This window comes from Sorex araneus, chromosome X, assembly GCF_027595985.1.
Source record: "Sorex araneus isolate mSorAra2 chromosome X, mSorAra2.pri, whole genome shotgun sequence".
Taxonomy (NCBI): domain Eukaryota; kingdom Metazoa; phylum Chordata; class Mammalia; order Eulipotyphla; family Soricidae; genus Sorex; species Sorex araneus.
In genome coordinates, this window is record NC_073313.1 from 24,305,362 (window position 1) to 24,324,685 (window position 19,324).

General features: G+C 41.3%; 1 protein-coding gene across 4 annotated transcripts in view; it reads left to right on the forward strand.

Moving 5' to 3' along the window:
• The window catches only part of ZFX (zinc finger protein X-linked), a 38,675-nt gene extending 22,390 nt beyond the window's left edge, over positions 1 to 16,285 (forward strand). For 3 of the 4 annotated variants that reach the window (XM_055122063.1, XM_055122062.1, XM_055122064.1), the window contains exons 4-8: positions 7,434 to 7,583; positions 7,881 to 8,024; positions 8,576 to 8,728; positions 9,555 to 9,695; positions 10,773 to 16,285. In XM_055122063.1, coding sequence (XP_054978038.1) covers positions 7,434 to 7,583; positions 7,881 to 8,024; positions 8,576 to 8,728; positions 9,555 to 9,695; positions 10,773 to 11,956 — 1,772 coding nt within the window. In that variant the 3' untranslated portion in view covers positions 11,957 to 16,285. The remainder of the gene's footprint in view (positions 1 to 7,433; positions 7,584 to 7,880; positions 8,025 to 8,575; positions 8,729 to 9,554; positions 9,696 to 10,772) is intronic. The other variant, XM_055122065.1, reaches the window with a different exon arrangement.
• Positions 16,286 to 19,324: the final 3,039 nt, after the last annotated feature.

Genomic DNA, 19,324 nt, shown 5'->3' on the forward strand with positions numbered 1-19,324 from the left:
GCTGAACTTGCCTGCCCTGGCTTGCCTTTTTATTAATTTGGGGGTGGGGGGGCACACGTGGTGGTGCTCAAGGCCATAGCGAGTGCTGGGGATCAAACCTGGGTCGGCCATGTGCAAGGCAAGCGCCCTGCCTGCTGTGCTGTCACTCTGACCCCATCATTTTAAAAAATACTCATTTCCTCTTCCCTCCGTTGTCATTACGGTGATGCCAGGAGGAGCCTTCACAGCTTGGCTTTGGTCAGCCATGTTCACAGTTAGCAACGGTTGCCACAAGGTGCACACTTGAGGTGATGCTACCTGGAAGTCACAGTCGTGTCGCTTGTTGGACCTTCTTAGTTTTGCCCATCAGAGGTGGCTCACTCCAGCTGCAGAGCTCCCACATACCTGGCTCTGTGCCAGACTTCACTGAGGGTCCCAGACACAGCAGAGCTTCTGGACCATGCTCTGCTCATTATGGGAAGAACCTCATGAGGATCAGACTCATGGCCTCACAGTCGCAGGGCAGGTGTTTCAGCCACTGAGCCATATTCTAGGCCCTTTTGTACTTTAAAGTTGTGGGCTGGAGCGATAGCACAGCAGGTAGGGCGTCTGCCTTGCACGTGACTGACCCGGGTTCGATTCCCAGCACCCATATGGTCCCCCGAGCACCGCCAGGAGTAATTCCTGAGTGTAGAGCCAGGAGTAACCCCTGTGCATCGCTGGGTGTGACCCAAAAAGCAAAATAAATAAAATTGTGGTAAAATACACATAAAATTTATTAACTGTGTGGGAGGGGTGCCACACTGGTTGGTGCTCGGGCCTTATTTCTGTCTCTGTGTCTTGGGGTCACTCCTGGTGATATTCAGGGGACCATATGTAGTGTTGGGGTCCAAATGGCATCAGCTGCACTCAAGGCAAACACAGCCCCTGTATACTCTCTCACCCCTACCTTAAACTTTTTAAAGTACGGAACAGTTCAGTGTCATTAGGAACTGTGCGGTTATCACCACTAATCATAGCTCAGTTAACAGGATCGAGGCTTTCTCTAGCGGAGATTATATTTTAGTAGAGGTACACAGACATAAATAAGTGATTCAGAATAAGTAGTATGTTCTTGGGGAGAAAGAAGAGAGTTTAAAGAGTATTTTGGATTAGAAGTGTGGTCAGGGTTTGCTGAGGACATACATAACATTTGAGCAGAAATTTAATTTCAGTGTCTGGGAGACATTAGAGACATCTCTAAGTAAGTTTGGGAGACTGGATGTGCAGATGTGAACTTAGGAATTTCTGGTGTAAGATAAAATTTAAGCTGTAAGAAAGTGAGATCAGGAGCTGCAGCCACATACAGCGGAAAGGGTGCTTGCCTTGGACGTGGCTGAGTTGGGTTCATTTCCCGTCACCACTATGGTCCCAGGAACCCTGCCAGGACTGATCCCTGAGCACAGCTGGGTGTGGCCCCAAACAATGGTGCTATCAGCAAAGGAGTTACTGTAGATAACCTAAGACCTGCATTAGGTGACAAAGGATGTCCCTGAGAAGGGCTGAGGTGTGAGTGTGGAGGGAGAAGAAACCCTGAGTTTAGGGAAGAGGAGAGTGAATCGGGAGTGAGAGTGCAGCGGAGGCAAGCCAAGTGAGTCTGGGAATCTGTGACCTGGAGGAATAGTTAGTAGCAGAGAAGTCTTGGGCCTAATCCAAGTGGGATAGAGCATATGGGATAGAGGTGATGGTAGAAAATGAACCAAGAATTTGGGTTTGATTCAAGCAGGGTACAATAAATAGCTTGTCTGTATGCTGATGAAAACTGTCCAATTACAAGCAGAGGGGAACACGGGCAGGGGAAGGCTCTAGCTAGGAATACTGTTTATGGTAACAAGCCAGATTTAGTGGCTTGGTGGATGTGGGGAGTTAATGGATCCTTTTCTTCTGATGGTTGTTCAGTGGTATTCTCAGGGATGGCTTCAGTTCTCATTTAAGATGTAAGTGATCCCCGAGAGTGATGGGAGCTGGTACTAGAGATTTGGGAGAGGACAATGAACACAAGATAGGGGACGGAATTTTAAAAAGGTCCACTTCAAATGTACGCTCTTGAGAGCTCTTGAGTTCTGAGTGAGACCGAACATGTGTGTGCACATGTGCATAACCAGATTTTGCTGCCCAGCACAAATTGCATATAACCAGGTCTGTATGGTAAAATGGAAAGAAGGTTGGGTATAGGGCAAAAGATTGGAGAACAAAGAAAGAAATGGAGTCAGCTATGCAGTTAAAGTTGTTTTGCTTAGTACAAATAAATTCTAATGTAATCATTTTTGTTTAAAGGCAGTATGTTACAGTATCTATTTTTCTCTCTCGTTCCTTTTTTTTTTTAGTTTTGTTTTGGGCAATACCTGGTGGTGCTCAGGGCTTGCTCCTGGTTCTGCACTCAGAGATCACTCCTGTACAGACTTGGGATCGAACCCGGGTCAGCTGTGTGCAAGACCAACGCTCTACTCATTGTACTACCACTCTGGCCCCACAACATACTATTTCATTAGAAATTATTCATTGTTTTTATAACTGTATATGAAGAATATCAGAATAATATTCTATTTGCTGTTTCCACAGCCAGTGGTACTCAAGGGGCTATTCCTGGCTCTGTGCTCAGGGGTAACTCCTGGCATTGTCCAGGACCCTATGCAGTGTGAGCTAGGGATGGAGTGGGGGTCAGCCGAATGCAAGTCGGGCAACCACCTTAACCCCTGTGCTCTCTCCTGACCAGGTGGTGGGATTTGGAGCACATTTTAACTTCCATTTTAAAACTTGCTTAAATAGTTGTATGTTACCGATATAGGTTTTCTTTAAAAAAACAAAGTCGAGGATGCATAAATTGAGGAAATAAAATCATTTTAAGTTCAGGGCACATGGAGAAGGTTCTTTAGGGGATTGAAGGGTGGTGACAGAGAAGGAGGAATGAAGGCTGAAGGCAATTTGGGCAGGTAGAGGTCGGTTGCTGCACCGCAGTTTATATTCTAATTGTTCAAAAATTCTGCTTCGGAGCAAGGTTATTTGATCTTTGTTTTAGGAAAGGCTAAGGACAGTCTTGGAGAGTTTGGGACTTGGGAGAAAGAGATCAATGATAAAGAGTATTTGTGACATTAATTTAGACAAAATGCAGTTGAGCCTCAAATCTAGTACCATATATTTTTCTGTCTTGGCATAAATAATAATGAATTGTATCTAGAATTGTATCTAAAGAGGTGAGAAGAACAAACATTTCATTACCTGTTTCATAGGGTTGTCATAAGGAGTAAAGTGTACAGTTTAAGGGCTTGGCATGTGATATAGAACCAATAAATGTTTTTTGTTGTTACAATCTTGGGGTTATACGATTTCTATTTCCTGGCAGTGCTGGGTGACCAGACAGTGCTGGAGATCAAACTTGGGTCTCCTGTGTGGAGAGCAAGTGCTCCAGCCCCGTGAGCTCGCTCCCTGGCCCCGTATCTCCTCTGTTTTGCTGGTTTTTAGTTAGATTGTCATTCTTTCCACAGGGGACGGGGCAGGTTCGGGTTACACCTGGTGGTGCTTAGGGATCACTGCTTGGCTGTGCTTTGCGGACCATATGGGATACTGGGGGTTGAACCACGTGCAAGACAGTTGCCCTACTCACTGTACTATCTCTTCAGCCCTTAGATCAATACTCCCTTTTGGGGGGAGGGGACTTTGGATCATACCTGCCGAAAGTCAGGGGTTACTCCCGGCTCTGTACTCAGGAATCACTCCTGGCAGTGCTCGAGGGGACCTTATGGGATGCTGGATCCAGCCCATGTCGGCTGTTTGCAAGTTAAACACTCTGTGTGCCTGCTGTACTATCACTCCAGTCCCTAGATCAGCATTCCTTAACAATTTTTTTTTTCTTTTTGGGTCACACCTGGCGATGCACAGGGGTTACTCCTGGCTCATGCACTCAGGAATTACCCCTGGCGGTGCTCAGGGGACCATATGGGATACTGGGAATCGAACCCGGGTCGACCGCGTGCAAGGCAAACGCCCTACCCGCTGTGCTATCGCTCCAGCCCTACATTCCTTAACAATTTACTTGAAGTGTTAGACTTCCCTGCCTCGATGCCCCAGTACTTTCTTTCCCAGAAGTGACTGGGTTTTCTGTAATGAATTATATTTTTAGTTTTCATGCTGTTTATTAGTGTTGCAGATAACTGTCCCCTAATTTTCAGTTTTCCTGAGGATTTTACTGATGTTCTGGACATCTCTATTTTGCTACAATATTGCTTTACTAATGAGGTTATTGGTAAGTTACATACTTAGCATTTTTTAATTGAGTTTTTGGTTTGGGGGCCATATCTAGAGGTGCTCAGAGGTCACTGTCAGTGGTGCTTGGGAGCTACTGTACGGTCCTGGGGCTTGAACCAGCCTCCTGCATGCAGAGCATGCACTCCAGCCCTTTGAGCCATCTCTTGGGACCCAAAGTTAACTTTTTTTTTTTTTGAAGGTAGACGGTGCAGAGATAGTTTACATGGATTGCATGCACACCTTGCTCTTCAATATGCCCAGCATTGCTTGCCCCCTTTCTCTTCCCCTAGCCCAGTACCACAGGGTGTAGTCCAAACACCTAATCACCAGACCTAGCACCACCGGCTGAGTATCTCTGGGAGTAACTTACCCCTGGTCTTTGGGGAGCCCCTCCCCCCCAAAGAGGAACAGTAAGGCTTGGTTTCTAAAATAGGCTCCCACCTTTCACTGACTTGGAACAAATCACATAGCATCTCAGACCTTTATTTCTTTCTCTGGAAAAGGTACGAATCAAATAAGAGTACGTAGAACTGCTAAGGAAATTGCAAAATGTCATATAAATGATAATTGTTATTAGAAGTAATCTTAATTTCCAGAAATTATGCTCTTCTATTTTGGAGAGGTCTTATTCTAAAGTTCTAGTTCTTCATTACTGCATTAGGAGAAGGCACTTACGCAGAAATCATAGTATGATGACTCAGTTTTATCAAAGCCTTCTTTGTCTGTTTTAGAAACTCATTTTTAATGGTAGCTTTAAAAAACATCGGTGAAATTTTGAGAGTTACTTAACAGGACTATCAAAGGTTTTTTTTAATTGCTTCTGCAATAATTTGTATTCAGAATAACTTTTGAGGTTGAGTTAGTGGAGCATAAATTCTCAAGGTGAAAATTTTAAATTGAACTCTCTTTTACCCAATAAGGAATGGCTTTATTCGTTTCAGGTAAGTGTATATATTTGAAATGTGCTTTCGTACACATTTATGAATACAACCTAAAAGTCTTTCATTCCAAGTTATAGTTAAATATATGATATTTTGTAAGGTCCAAAACCATTAGATATTTTAGCCATCAAAGATTTTTATCTTTTATTTACCCACTAATATATGCCCCAAAAGGTAGTCTGACCTTGTTCTTTGTTAACACAAGGACATTTGCTTTTCCAGTATCTTTTAGAAACAGTTTTGACAAACTTTGCCAAAAGAGGCCAAGTTTTATCAACAATATCAGACTGTTCAAAGATGAGCTCTTTAGAGATGTAACAGAATTTTCCAGGACTCTCCTGCCAATTTTTTTGTGATCTTTAAGATACCTCAGTTGAAATTACAAAATCACATATTTAGAAAATAACATTGGTTCAGTCAGCTTGGTTTATTATAAAAATATTTAGCTTTGAAAAAGTAATGAGCACACGTTAGGCCAGGAAAAGGGCATAGTAATGAGTCTCTACCCCTTGCCTCCCAACAAACCATAGTGAAGTACTTCAATTTAATGATCAGAGTTTGGGGAACCTATTTGATGTATTTTTTTTTTAAATCTACAAAGGGTTTAACCAGCTTGTCTCTCTTAGCATTTGACTTGCCATGCTTGTCCTGGATTGGCTAATTTTTTTCTTTTTCTAGTTCCTCGAGCTCTTTTAAGCCAGTTTACCATCTCCCCCTGGTCACCAGAGCCCTTGCCCCGCTTCATATTCCCAGTTGAAGTCCTCGGCCATGCACTTCTCCAACTTCCTGCCTTACAACCGTCCTCCCTCCATAAACATAATGTAGCTGTTTTCTGCTCTACCCTCTCAGGCCTCAGCAGGCTAGCATGTTTCTCCTCTTGTTTAAGGAAGATTCTTTTTTTTATCTCTGCGCCTAATTTCATCTCTTCTCCCCGTTCCTTAAAGATCTTCATCCAGGAATTTGTCCTCTGGCTTTAGCCTCTCTTTCTTTTCTGTTTTCTCTTAAGAGTCTGGACATGCTGGAAATGTACAGAAAAGTCCTTTATTCTGCAGTCCATACTAGTTAGTGCTTCTCTGTTTTCCACTTTTTTTTTTTGCTTTTTGGGTCATACCCAGCAATGCATAGGGGTCACTCCTGGCTCATGCACTCAGGAATCACCCCTGGCAGTGCTCAGGGGACCATATGGGATGCTGGGATTTGAACCCAGGTCGGCGTGTGCAAGGCAAATGCCCTACCCGCTGTGCTATCACTCCAGCCCCTGTTTTCCACTTTTAAACGGCTTAAATTCACACCTTCCATTGAATCCCCAACCCACTTTGATCTCACACCGTGCGATCTTTAGTAGATAGCTTTTCACCAGAACATCAGCAGCTTCCCGATAGCTAGTTATTGAAGACATTCCTCCTTGACTTTTGTGAGGGCCACATTTTTGGCATGGGCCTTACTAGAATTCTTAGAATTTTTAACTCTCTTCTTAGGTTTCTTTGCGAACGCTTCTTAAGATATGACATCCCCCCAGGATGTCCTCAGCCCACTCTTTTCTCACCCTGCAGGTTCTTCGTGGTGAACTGAGGGTTCAGTTAACTCACAGCTGAAGACTCTCAAAGCTCTCACACGTAAATGTCTAGCAGTTGAATTCCCAGTCAGCCATTCATTAAATCATTGGTTCATCCATATTTTGAGTGTCTGTGATTTCCAGGCCTTTGTTAAAAAGACTAACGAAAGCACAGGCTCTGCGGCTGGAGCCATAGCACAGCGGGTAGGGCATTTGCCTTGCACTACTCACAAGTAGTCCTGCTTTTGTCTTGGTTCCTTTGAATTCATCTTTCTCAGAGCCAACAGAATGGTATAGCCAAATGATGCTCTGACCTTGTTACAACCCTGCTTAAAAGGTTCTGCCGTCTCTGGTCAGACTCCGTGGGAGATGGCGCTAACTCTAAATCTGTATCAGTATACAACCCTGATTCTATATAGCTGCTGTGCTGGGATCTGGGCGTTTTTACGTCCTGGTGCCTAACCAGGTTGAGAACCATCGGCATCCTAGAATTAAGTCTGAGCCCCTTGCCTTTGTGCATTAGGCCCTCCATGACGTGGCTTTTGCTTAGCAGTTGGCCACATTCCTACCTGTTTAGGTAAAATCATCTTATAAATCAGTGTAGAGCTTATATTAACTGAAAGGACGTAAATAACCTGCTATTAATCTTTGTGATACATATCTTCTCTTTTCAGTGGATGATGCTGGCAAAATAGAACACGACGGTTCTTCTGAAATGACCATGGATACAGAGTCAGAAATTGATCCTTGTAAAGTAGATGGCACTTGTCCTGAAGTCATCAAGGTGTACATTTTTAAAGCTGATCCCGGAGAGGACGACTTAGGTAAGAGAAAACCTTCAGCCTATTATATATCCTGATCTAAATGCTTCAGCCCTGATTACTTTGGGGTGTTTTCATTGAGAAGAAATCTTTTCTGATGATGTATTAGTTGGGGGGGTGGGTATCAGACCTGGGTGTCAGGTGTGTAAAGCTGTGCTGCTGATTTCACGTTCCTGGTCAGAGGATACTTTTCAGCAAAGGTTCTGATGTAGCAGTAGAAGAGTATGTAAAATGTAATGATGAAATAGATGAAAATGAAATTTTTATACACATTCTTGGAGCTGTCATCTTTCCTTATAGGTGGCACCGTAGACATTGTGGAGAGTGAACCTGAGAATGATCATGGAGTTGAGTTACTTGATCAGAATAGCAGTATTCGTGTGCCGAGAGAAAAAATGGTCTATATGACTGTCAACGACTCTCAGCAAGAAGATGAAGATTTAAGTAAGTAGGTGGCCTTTTTGTGGGAGAAAATTGTCTGTTCCTGTAGCTTTTTTAAAAAAATGTCCAGTGTTTGAAAGAAACAGGTAGTGTTATTGTGGAGACATTTTCATTGTTTTTTTTTTGGGGGGGGGGCACACTTGGCTATACTCAGGGTTTCCTCCTAGCTCTGTGCTCAGGGATCACTTTTGGCGGTACAGGGGGACCATATGCAGTGCTGGATTGTACTTGGCTATTGTTGGCCCAATTCAGTGCCTTGACTCCTGTACTACCTCTCTGGCCCCATTGCAGAGATTATTATGCTGCCATATTCTAAGGGAAACATTAATGTCTCTGTATACTTAGGACACTACATTAAAAACAAATGACGAGAAAGCCGACAAGTGACTCCTTTGTTCAATCAATATTTATTGGCTGCTTGCTATGTAAACACTGTTCTGTTTATATAATCTGAACCTTTTCTTCTAATGACCTATTACGTGAATTCAAATGAAGTGTATTTCCTCTGATCTCTGTAAACCCAGTCTCAAGAACTGGTATGATTTCCTACTTAGATGTTGCCGAAATCGCAGATGAAGTTTATATGGAAGTGATCGTAGGTGAGGAGGATGCAGCTGCAGCAGCGGCGGCAGCTACTGCACATGAGCAGCAAATAGATGACAATGAAATCAAAACCTTCATGCCCATAGCATGGGCAGCAGCTTACGGTAAGTCACATAGCAGCTCTCAGGGCTATGTTGGTTCTTGGACATAACATTAATTTATGATTGAAAAGTGATTTCTGTGGTCTTAAATTTCAGAAGTCTGAAACATTGGTACCTTACAAGTGTTGCTTGAGTCGAACAACAGTAGCTTATAAAGTTTACTTTTTGCATTTAATTTTGACTGGAATTTTCTTCATGTATGTATATTACTTGGAAGTAATAAAAGAAGTATGCAGGGGCTGGAGTGATAGCACAGCAGGTAGGGCGTTTGCTTTGCACGCGGCTGACCTGGGTTTGATTCCCAGCATCCCATATGGTCCCCCAAGCACTGCCAGGGATGGTTCCTGAGTGCAGAGCCAGGAGTGATCCCTGTGCATGGCTGGGTGTGACCCAAAAAGCAAAAAAAAAAAAAAAAAAAAAGAAGTATGCAGACTTTTGAGCCAAAAAGTTGTGTTTTATGTTAAGTTATTTTTAAATTGAGATTTTGATCGACACTAGTGTTGATATTTTAGGCATACAGTGCTAATTGTACCACACCCACCACCATCAAGCTAAGATTTTGTTGGCATTATTTATGGTCCATGGCTTTACAGTTTGGGGAGAGATAGCAAGGGAGTTTGGGGGGCAAGATATTGACATGTGTTTTTTAGATTTGGAAGCTAGGCGTTTCTTCCAATCTATATGCGCTCACAAAACCCATTACCTTAAAATGGGGAATTTCTCTCATTCATGAGTATCATGGCTTTTTGTTGTTGTAGTTAATAAAGAATCCCTAATTCTTTATCATTTATAATACTGTACAATTTTGTTTTTTAATGCACACTGTTAGGTAATAATTCTGATGGAATTGAAAACCGGAATGGCACTGCAAGTGCCCTCTTGCACATAGATGAGTCTGCTGGGCTTGGCAGACTGGCTAAACAAAAACCAAAGAAAAGGAGAAGACCTGATTCCAGGCAGTACCAAACAGGTGAGGGCACACGAGTTCCACAGCGCAGCGTGCTTTGCGAGCTCTCATATGAAATGCTAGCATATGTCCACAGAGGTGTTGTAATGGCATTTAGCTGCTAGACCACATGTAGATTTTGTGTATTTAATTTAAAAACATAATTTCAAGAATTCAGTGATATTCATGAATGATGTTCTCGGGTAAGAAAGAAATAGGACAGATCAAACATGGATTAAAAAGTTGGGTGATTTTAATGTGGAAATGTAAAAAGGATCCCTTCAATATGTTGCCAATATTAATGCTTTTAAAACCTAAATTAATATATTCATCAGTGGTAGAGCACATGCTTTGCATGTTGCATGTTTGAGGTCCTGGGTTGTATCCCTGGCACCATCCAAAAGGGACATGATTTTGTCAGCAATCAGGTACGATTTATAGAGCAGCGGGACAAGTACTTCAGTTCATGTGACATATTTCTGTGTCTTCTTGTATAAAAAATTGCATATTAAAGCTTTTGTGGCTATATCTAAACTTAAAATTAGCAAAAATTTAAAGTTGACCAAAATTGGAATTTTTAAATAACCAAAGCAGAAATTTTGATAGTGCAACTTTATTTTTCATAATTTTCTCCAGTTTCTAAATGCTATAACTTCAGTGGCTAGATGATAACAGTTACGTATTTACTAACTTTTCTTAACTGTAGGGGGTGAGGTTGTCATACTAAGCGAAGTGTCCAGGGTAGGTTCTCTTTATGATGAGATTGCTCTATTATGTTGAACAGTGGTTAAAAGATGGGGCTGGAGAAATAGTATAGAGGGTAGGATGCTTACCTTGCATGCAGCCAACCTGGGTCCTATCGCTGGCACTGCATGTGGTCCCCCGAGCCCATCAGGAATGATCCCTGAGTGTAGAGGCAGGTTAATCCCTGAGCATTGCCAGGTGTGGCCCCCCAAAAGAAAAGTGGTAAGAAGAATATTAAATAGCAAATAGCCTAACTTAGGAGTATTTGCTTCAAAATGTTCAGCAGGCACACTTTAAATTCTCGAAAAAGCCCAAACAGAACTTGACCGCTCATGCTCCTTTCTTTCTCTTTCTTAGCAATAATTATTGGCCCCGATGGACATCCCTTGACTGTCTATCCATGTATGATTTGCGGGAAAAAGTTTAAGTCGAGAGGTTTTCTGAAGAGGCACATGAAAAACCATCCTGAACACATTACTAAGAAGAAGTACCGCTGTACTGACTGCGATTACACTACCAACAAGAAGATCAGTTTACATAACCACCTGGAGAGCCACAAGCTGACCAGCAAGGCAGAGAAGGCTATTGAATGCGATGAGTGTGGGAAGCATTTCTCTCATGCTGGGGCTTTGTTTACTCACAAAATGGTGCATAAGGAAAAAGGATCCAACAAAATGCACAAGTGTAAATTCTGTGACTATGAAACAGCTGAACAAGGGTTACTGAATCGCCACCTTTTGGCAGTCCACAGCAAGAACTTTCCCCATATTTGTGTGGAATGCGGTAAAGGTTTTCGTCACCCATCAGAGCTCAAAAAGCACATGCGAATCCATACTGGGGAGAAGCCGTACCAATGCCAGTACTGCGAATATAGATCTGCAGACTCTTCTAACTTGAAAACGCATGTAAAGACTAAGCATAGTAAAGAGATGCCATTCAAGTGTGACATTTGTCTTCTGACTTTCTCAGATACCAAAGAGGTGCAGCAACATGCTCTTATCCACCAAGAAAGCAAAACACATCAGTGTTTGCACTGCGACCACAAGAGTTCGAACTCAAGTGATTTGAAACGACATATAATTTCAGTTCACACCAAGGACTACCCTCATAAGTGTGACATGTGTGATAAAGGCTTTCACAGGCCTTCAGAACTCAAGAAACACGTGGCTGCCCATAAGGGTAAAAAAATGCATCAGTGTAGACATTGTGACTTTAAGATTGCAGATCCTTTTGTTCTGAGTCGCCATATTCTGTCTGTCCACACAAAGGATCTGCCGTTTAGGTGTAAGAGATGCCGAAAGGGGTTCAGGCAACAGAATGAGCTTAAAAAGCATATGAAAACACACAGTGGTAGAAAAGTGTACCAGTGTGAGTACTGTGAGTATAGCACTACAGATGCCTCCGGCTTTAAGCGGCACGTTATTTCCATTCATACAAAGGACTATCCTCACCGTTGTGAGTACTGCAAGAAAGGGTTCCGAAGACCGTCGGAGAAGAACCAGCACATAATGCGACATCATAAAGAAGTTGGCCTGCCCTAATGCTATAATGCTATACTTCTACAAGCATTTGTAGAGATTGGCCTTGAAACAAAATAATTTTAAAGCCAGTCAGTCTTGTTCACAAACAATACTGTATATTGATTTATGCTGTGTACAAATAGAATTATTGCTTCTAGTTGCCTTTTTTTTTTTTTTACATTTTTTTCAGTAGTGTGTTCTGAATTCTATTCAGTTTGTTTAATAAATGGGGGAAAGCGGCAACAAGCAAGTTGCTTTTAATAAAGTAATCCCTGGTTCTATATTGAATTTTTCTATCTTAGAAATTTTATATTTATTTAAATATTTACCTTGCTTACCTTGATGGTACTCTTCTAAGGCCATTTACTTAAGGTAACTTGACATTGGTAACTTGGAAAGCATTCATGTGGCCTTGTTTATTTTTCCCATGAATTTCTCACAATAAAATTGTCAGAGACATCTACTAATATTCACAGAAGGTTTTACTATAAGAGCTAATATCCTAACATGGCAGTCATTTACTTGTCTAGCTCAATATTTTTAGACCACATGACAATGAAGGTTTCTATTTGAGCTTTTGCGTCCCTGGCATCGCTGAGTAAGGAACAGTGGCTGGGTTCGTGTTTACTTTCCGTTTTGTTTAGCAGACAAAATGTACTTTTTGGGGGGATTTCTTTGAAGTATTTACATCTTTTGTCAGCATAGCAAAGTTTTAGAGAAATTTATTGAAAATTTTTGCTTGGGCCTGTTGTAATTTGATTATTCTGTATGTGCTGCTTTGTCTTGGAATGGTTGTGAGAATTAACTGAAGATTGCATTTTGGAATCTCCTAGAGGTAATTTGTGGCTCATAGGATCTTTTGCAACTTTATATATGTAAATGTACCCTGAATTATCTATATGCACATATATATATAACACATGTATCTGTGTGTATTGCTTATTTTACATATTTATACACACAACCCCAAGTAGTAGTTGTTTAAAATCTATAACGAAAGTATTAAAATTTACAATAACATGAAAGATGCAGGGATGCATGTGAGAGCATTTTATAAGTCATGCTCTTCAGAGAGACTACTCAGGTGATGAATTAGAAGGAAAATAAGGACACTAGTATTTTTAAAGAGTAAAGGTATTTTAAGTATCTTTGGTAATTGAAAAAATAGAAGTTAAGATGTTTCTAGCTAGAATGTTTTCATACAACTTCAGCTCCATGCCTTTATATTTTTCTGGAAAGTTGAGATGAGAATCCAGACAACTCCCTCTGTTCTCTCTGCGAAGCCCATGGGGGAACAACGTGTGTCACCAGGTGAGGTGGACTGAGGAGGCAGCAGCTCCATGTACCAGAAATTGGGTGCTAATTCAGCAGGTTCAACCTGATCAGTTGTTTCTTGGTGACAGCCAGCAAACTTTTAAAAAAAACTCAATGTTCGAGTTGGCTTTGATTAAAAAGTTAAAGGTGCGTTTTAAGTGTCTGAGGGAATTCTGAGGCCTTATTTGTGGAACATCACAAAGTCTTTCACAGTTTTGTGTTTTAGAGTTGATATTTTTTAACAAGTGATTGTGAATCAGTCACACGTTCATAAAATAAACTGGGCTAATTGGAACAAATTGATTAGGTTAAGTTGAATTGTGGAGAACTGAAAGTTTTGGGGGTCCCTTGGTCTGGGCACGAGAGTATCTGACATGTCGTAGGAGATTAGGACTATTCTTCCCACTTGGTAGCTACCTTGCCACTCCGTTACGGTGCTCCATCCCCATTGTGCGATTTGGTTTTTTATCTTGTGTCTTTCTCTTTTCCATTAATACTTGTATTTAAGAGTTACAGCTTAGAAATCTAAATAGTTGGCGTTTAGCAAGCCTCTGAAGTGCTCGATTGATTTATTCTAGTTCTAAATCAGTACTCCAGGCTGGCGTGAACTCCAACCTGAATGTCAGTCAAAGCCAAGGCCTGGCCTCTCGGTGGGAACCCCTGATCCTCCTTGGCCCCGATAACATATTTTCTCTTTTAATTTATTACTGTATGATTCATTGCCCTCCAGTACTATTCTTGAAAGCTCTGTCTGTTTTTTTGTGAGAACTTTAAAAAAGATTCCTAAATTTTTTTTCCAGAAATGTAAAAAAAATGTTAGCTAAAAGTGGACATTGATTACTTTAAATGTCCTAAATGTCCTGTAAAATTGATATAAAAAGTATAAATAATTGGACATTTAAGTATATTTTTTTAAATAAACTGAAAGATAAAGAACACAACACTTTGCATACACACTTTATATTTCTCTTACATAATCTGGAATCATACACAGTTCTTTTCTTTTTAAAGCACAATATTGAAACCTTTAAAAGGTATTTAAGGGTTTGGTCAAGTAAATATGATAAAAATGTATTTGTATGTATAAAGATAAAATTGTAGTCACTGTTATGTACTGACATTAGTTACAACCTAGTTTTAATTCTTAAAACAATTTTGATTAGCAAAGCTAAAAAAAGGATATTTCAGTTAAATGTTTTAAAGAGGTACAGATTTTTACAAGGACATAATATAAGTTATTGTTCTGTAGAAATACCCTATTAAATATTGTATGTCCCACCCTCTGTACACTTTGTAAAAAAAAGTAAAATACATAAAAAGAAAATCATATAGGGATGTGTGACATTATTGTAATTGTGTACTTGAGAATAACGTGCAAAAATAAAAATCAGATTATTTTCCTGTTATGAATGTTTAGTCTATTTGATACCAGTACTAAGTTAATGCTTTTTCTGAAGGAAAAAAAATGTACAGTTTTTGTAAAACCTAATAAACATCAAAAGCAGTGGATTATTTTCATTTCCCCATTTCTTAATTCCTTTTATGCAGCAGTAGTATGCAAAGTGCTTGATTGCTTTTAATTTGTGACTCAGATGCAAATACTGATATTATTTCAGCCCTGTGAATTTGCAAGTACTTTCAAAAAAGTGAAAAGGGTACTGGTGAGTTCTTTCATGAACGTGCCCTTGAAATTCATTTTAACCTTCATAAAGGATCTGTTAAATTAGCACCACCAATTCCCCTGAGGAAAATATCCAATGCATAAAGTAGTTTTTGAGAGCACTTAGTTCATTTCAGTATCAATCCACAGCACGTTAGCCGTTTGAGATTGTTCCCACCTCCACGGCAGTAGTCCTTCCTAGAGTTACTCTTTGTGCCCAGTTTGAATAACTTTAGTAGACACTAATATACTGAAGATTGATTACGTCACCATAAAAATGGGAAGTTAGGTAAAGGTTTTCATAAATCAAATATGTTTAAGTCATCTTTGTTTTTTTTCCTTTGATTTAAATGAGAACCTTCTATTCTTCAGATATATAGGAACAAGTTGTTTCCTAATAGTTAAAACTATAAGTAATCAAAACTTGAGGTAAGTGATCAAGAGAGCATAGTAAAATGTCACTGTCCAGTGCCATAAACCTAACCCAACAATATGCTGAAAAACTGAGATGCCTAACAGAATATCTTGCCAGTCCATGATCCTCAACCAGATACTGCTCTCTTCTCTGGGAATTTCAGTACTAACAGTTTTCTGTATTTCCCAAGAAATCTAGTATTTGTGCAAGGAAAGGGTGTGCTCAGTCACAATCTTAGAGGGGTAGGGTAGTATTTCAGAACAGTGATTTTTTTTTTTTTCCAAAATGTGACCTGGCAGCAGCACCTTCATAATCACCTGGGACTTTGTTAAGGATGCAAATTCTCAGCCCCCGCCCCAAACCACTGAATTGGGAAACTGGGCGTAGGGCCCAGCCATCTGTGTTTTAACATGTTCTCCAAGTGATTGAATGCGTGCTTAAGATTGCAAAAACACTTTAGAGCACTTCAGGAACTCAGAAGATGACTGGCGCAACATTTTGTGTAGTGGACAAGAAAAAATCTTAGAGAATAGTCAGTGAAGATGAAATGGGACTTAGTTTTATACCTTGACGTTACACCTTTCAGAGTGTGAGCCTGACAGTTAAGTAAATCCCTCAGTGCACATATTAATAGCCTATAGCCTGTAAGTCTTACATTGCTTTCTTCAGTTACGTTCCTCACAGTGAAGCCAAATTCAGAGGAGACTACGAAAGTTAAAGAGGAGGGCTGAAAAGTGTGTCTGTCTGTGTTTAACCAATTGGCCCAGTTTTACGTGAGCAACAGCTGAAAAGCCATTTTGCCACATGTTTAGATAAGGTCAAAGTCAAGTTTGCCCTTTTGGATTTTGTTTTATCTTTTGTGTATATGTTGTTTGCTTTTTTCATAAAACCTTGGATTTGTTATATATTGTTCCTGTTTTTGACATCTTTCTATTGTAAATAAATTCCTATTTTGTTTTAAGTTACCCTAGTGGAGTGTTGGCTATAGACAAGGCACACACAGAAATGAGACTTATAATCAACCTCCGATATGGTGCAAGCTGAAAGTGATCTGATCCCATTTAGTAATTCAGCATTACTGGCACTTGTGAAAGAGATGGAAATTATTAAGCCACCAACTTTTGGGTCAAAGTCAACTATTACTTTCCTTGGTTTTTTCCTATTAATCTGATCCCATGTATTGTTGGTATTAGTGGACACAAAATATCTTTCATGACATATCCTGGCAATACATAATGCCACGTAGTATACTTCTGAAAACCTACTTAGGAATTCTAAATGGTATTCATTTATTAGTTGAATTGCCATGGAAATAGCTAAATGTATTAACTAAAATGAAATTGGTAACCACCTGTTTTACATTGCTTTCCAAGAGGCCAGTTTTTCCTTCATGCATGTTCGACTTGAAAAGCCAAACACTTTTGCCTGCTCTTTGAAGTGAAGGGAGGTATTGAAGAGACATCTGTCGAGGTTTTGGAGGTTCTAACCTCACCCTCTGGGTTCTAATCACACTGAAGATAGGCATAAAACCCCCATGAATTCAGTGTTGGACTTCACATGATAAAGCTGCGTTGAGAAGTCAAGAGGATGAATGTATTTACCCCCCCTATCGAGACCTTGGCTGTTAATCACTTGAAGCCATGGGACCCGTACCTTATCTCTTCAACTAGAAACTGCTTAGTCCTCTGTAAAAAAATTACAGAGGCGCGCACGAGCGGGAGGGGGCGATGATGTTGTGTGGTGTTCTGTTTTTCGGGGGCTCTCGGGGCAGTTCTCTCTCGAGGTCGCGTTCAGTGCTCTTGAGCCACTGTGTATGGACCGGATCGGGATGGCTCCTCCTTGTGCTCTGCTTCTCTGTGTGCCGCTGTGCTCTCTTCTGTCTCTCTGTCTCTGTAGTCTCTCCTCTGGTCTGTTCCGACCTCTCTCTGTCTCTGTTTCTGTGTCTTCTTTGCTGCTTCTGTCTTGCCTCTGTCTTTCTGTCTTGCCTCTGCCCGCTTCTCTCTTGCCTCTGCCCCCTACTGTCTTGCCTCTCCCGCTTACAGTCCTATATAGCAATTACATAGGGTGGTGACACAAAGGTGGTTGAACATTAACAAATCAACAAAGAAGGGTAAAACCACTCCTCCAGGAGATTAACAAAATCTCATCTAAGGAGATTACTCCAGATTACTAGGAGATCCGCTCTAGGGTGGGGTCCAAACAAGGGTGTGTCAGGGTGTGTCCATTTTTTCCTTCCTCAGCTAGTAATTCACTTAAAAAGTTGTAGTAAATCTACTTCAAATATTTCTAGCAGTGTTATTCTGTATGAGCACAGTTAGAGATGTATCAAACTTAAAGTTTGGTTCTTTCTGAAGACATCTCACAATATTTTCTAGACCACAGTCCTCAGGTCAGGTTAGTCTTCCTAACCCCAGCAGGATCCTAGTCTCATCGTTACGTCATTACTTTTGGATCATGACAGCATTTGTCTATGACCATGCTCTCAATTTATAGTTGAGTATTGTGGCACTTTGGCCTGGCCCATTTCGATGCCAGGGTAGCTCACATGCCATCCCTTATCGGGACCCTGCTTTTGGGGTGCTAGGAACTAAGGGCAACTGAGTTGAGAAAGCAAATACCCAGGAGTAAATATTATTGGAGTCAATCAGCTCCCAAGTTACAAAGCATAATATTAACTGTCTTCCTGTGTCCATACAGAAAGGCCATAGCTCTAAGGTAAACTAAGTTCCCTGCGGCAAGGCTAAAAGCACAAACCCAATGTTATCCTACAGTCCTCCATTACAGAAGAGACAGCAAGGAGGAGAGAAGGGCTGTTAGCACCTTCCCCAGCCCTCACCGGGAAGTGACGAGTTCCCCTAAACCAATTCATAAAAGAAGACTACTCCGGTTCTGGCGCCAGAGCCATAGTACAGCAAATAGGGCATTTGCCTTGCATATGGCTGACCCAGCTTCAAAGCCCCGAGCACCGCCGGGTGTGTCCCCCCACCCCCCACAAAAAAAGACCACTCCAGTTCTGGGTTGCTGTCTGGCATTACTCCACTAGCAGAGTATGAGGATTTTTCTAGCTTCTACATTTGTGTCTCATCTTTTGTTTTTTCCTGGTGGTGATAGTGAGGGGATTTGTGTGTGTGTGGGGGGGGGAGAGGGTCATGCCCTACAGTGCTCAGGGAGACACTTGGTGATGTTGCTAAGCTACTCTCCATGATACTTGGAGCATTTGTACTCCAGTACAAATGGAGCTTGGACCTGGGCTTCCTGCTCGCAAAGTATGTTCATGCTTGAGCCATATCCTGGCCCATGATAGACTTTTGATTTTGTTTGTTTCAGGGACATCTCTGGCTCTGTACTTGGCTACTTCCATCTCAGTTCTCTGGATTCCTCCTTGCAGTGCTCAGGGGACCATGCTGTGTTGGGCCTCCCGCATATAGAGCATGCACTCAGAGTGTTAAGCTCTCTCTCCTGCCTGTCATGAGATCTGTGTGTGAGTGTGTGTGTGCGCATATAGTACCAATATTACAATTTTATGCTTGCAGTGCTGCTACACCATGCCACCAGCAGTGCCAGACTTATCACAAGGTCCCGTCTCCTGGCCTCCTTTATTACCCTCGGATCACATTTCTGTTGACCCTGTCTCACGTGCTTTCCACGGGGCTTGGCTAATCCCTTGCTTTCTTTGTTATTTTCTTTCTGACTCACATCACCTGGCATGACACCCTCCAGTTCCTTCCAAGTTGCAGCAAACTGCAAGATTTTGTCTTTTTTTTTTTATATTCCATTGTGTATCTCATTCTTTTTGTTTTGGGGGCTACACCCGACGGTGCTCTGCACTTGGGAATCACTCCTGGAGGTTCTCAGGATGCTGGGGATTGAACCCAGGTCGGTCACGTGTAAGGCAAACACTCTACCCACTGTACTATTCACTCTGGCTGGCCTCTTATTTTTTATCCACTCAACCATGATAGACTTAAAAAATTAGTTCCTTTTTCTTCCACGGCAGTGT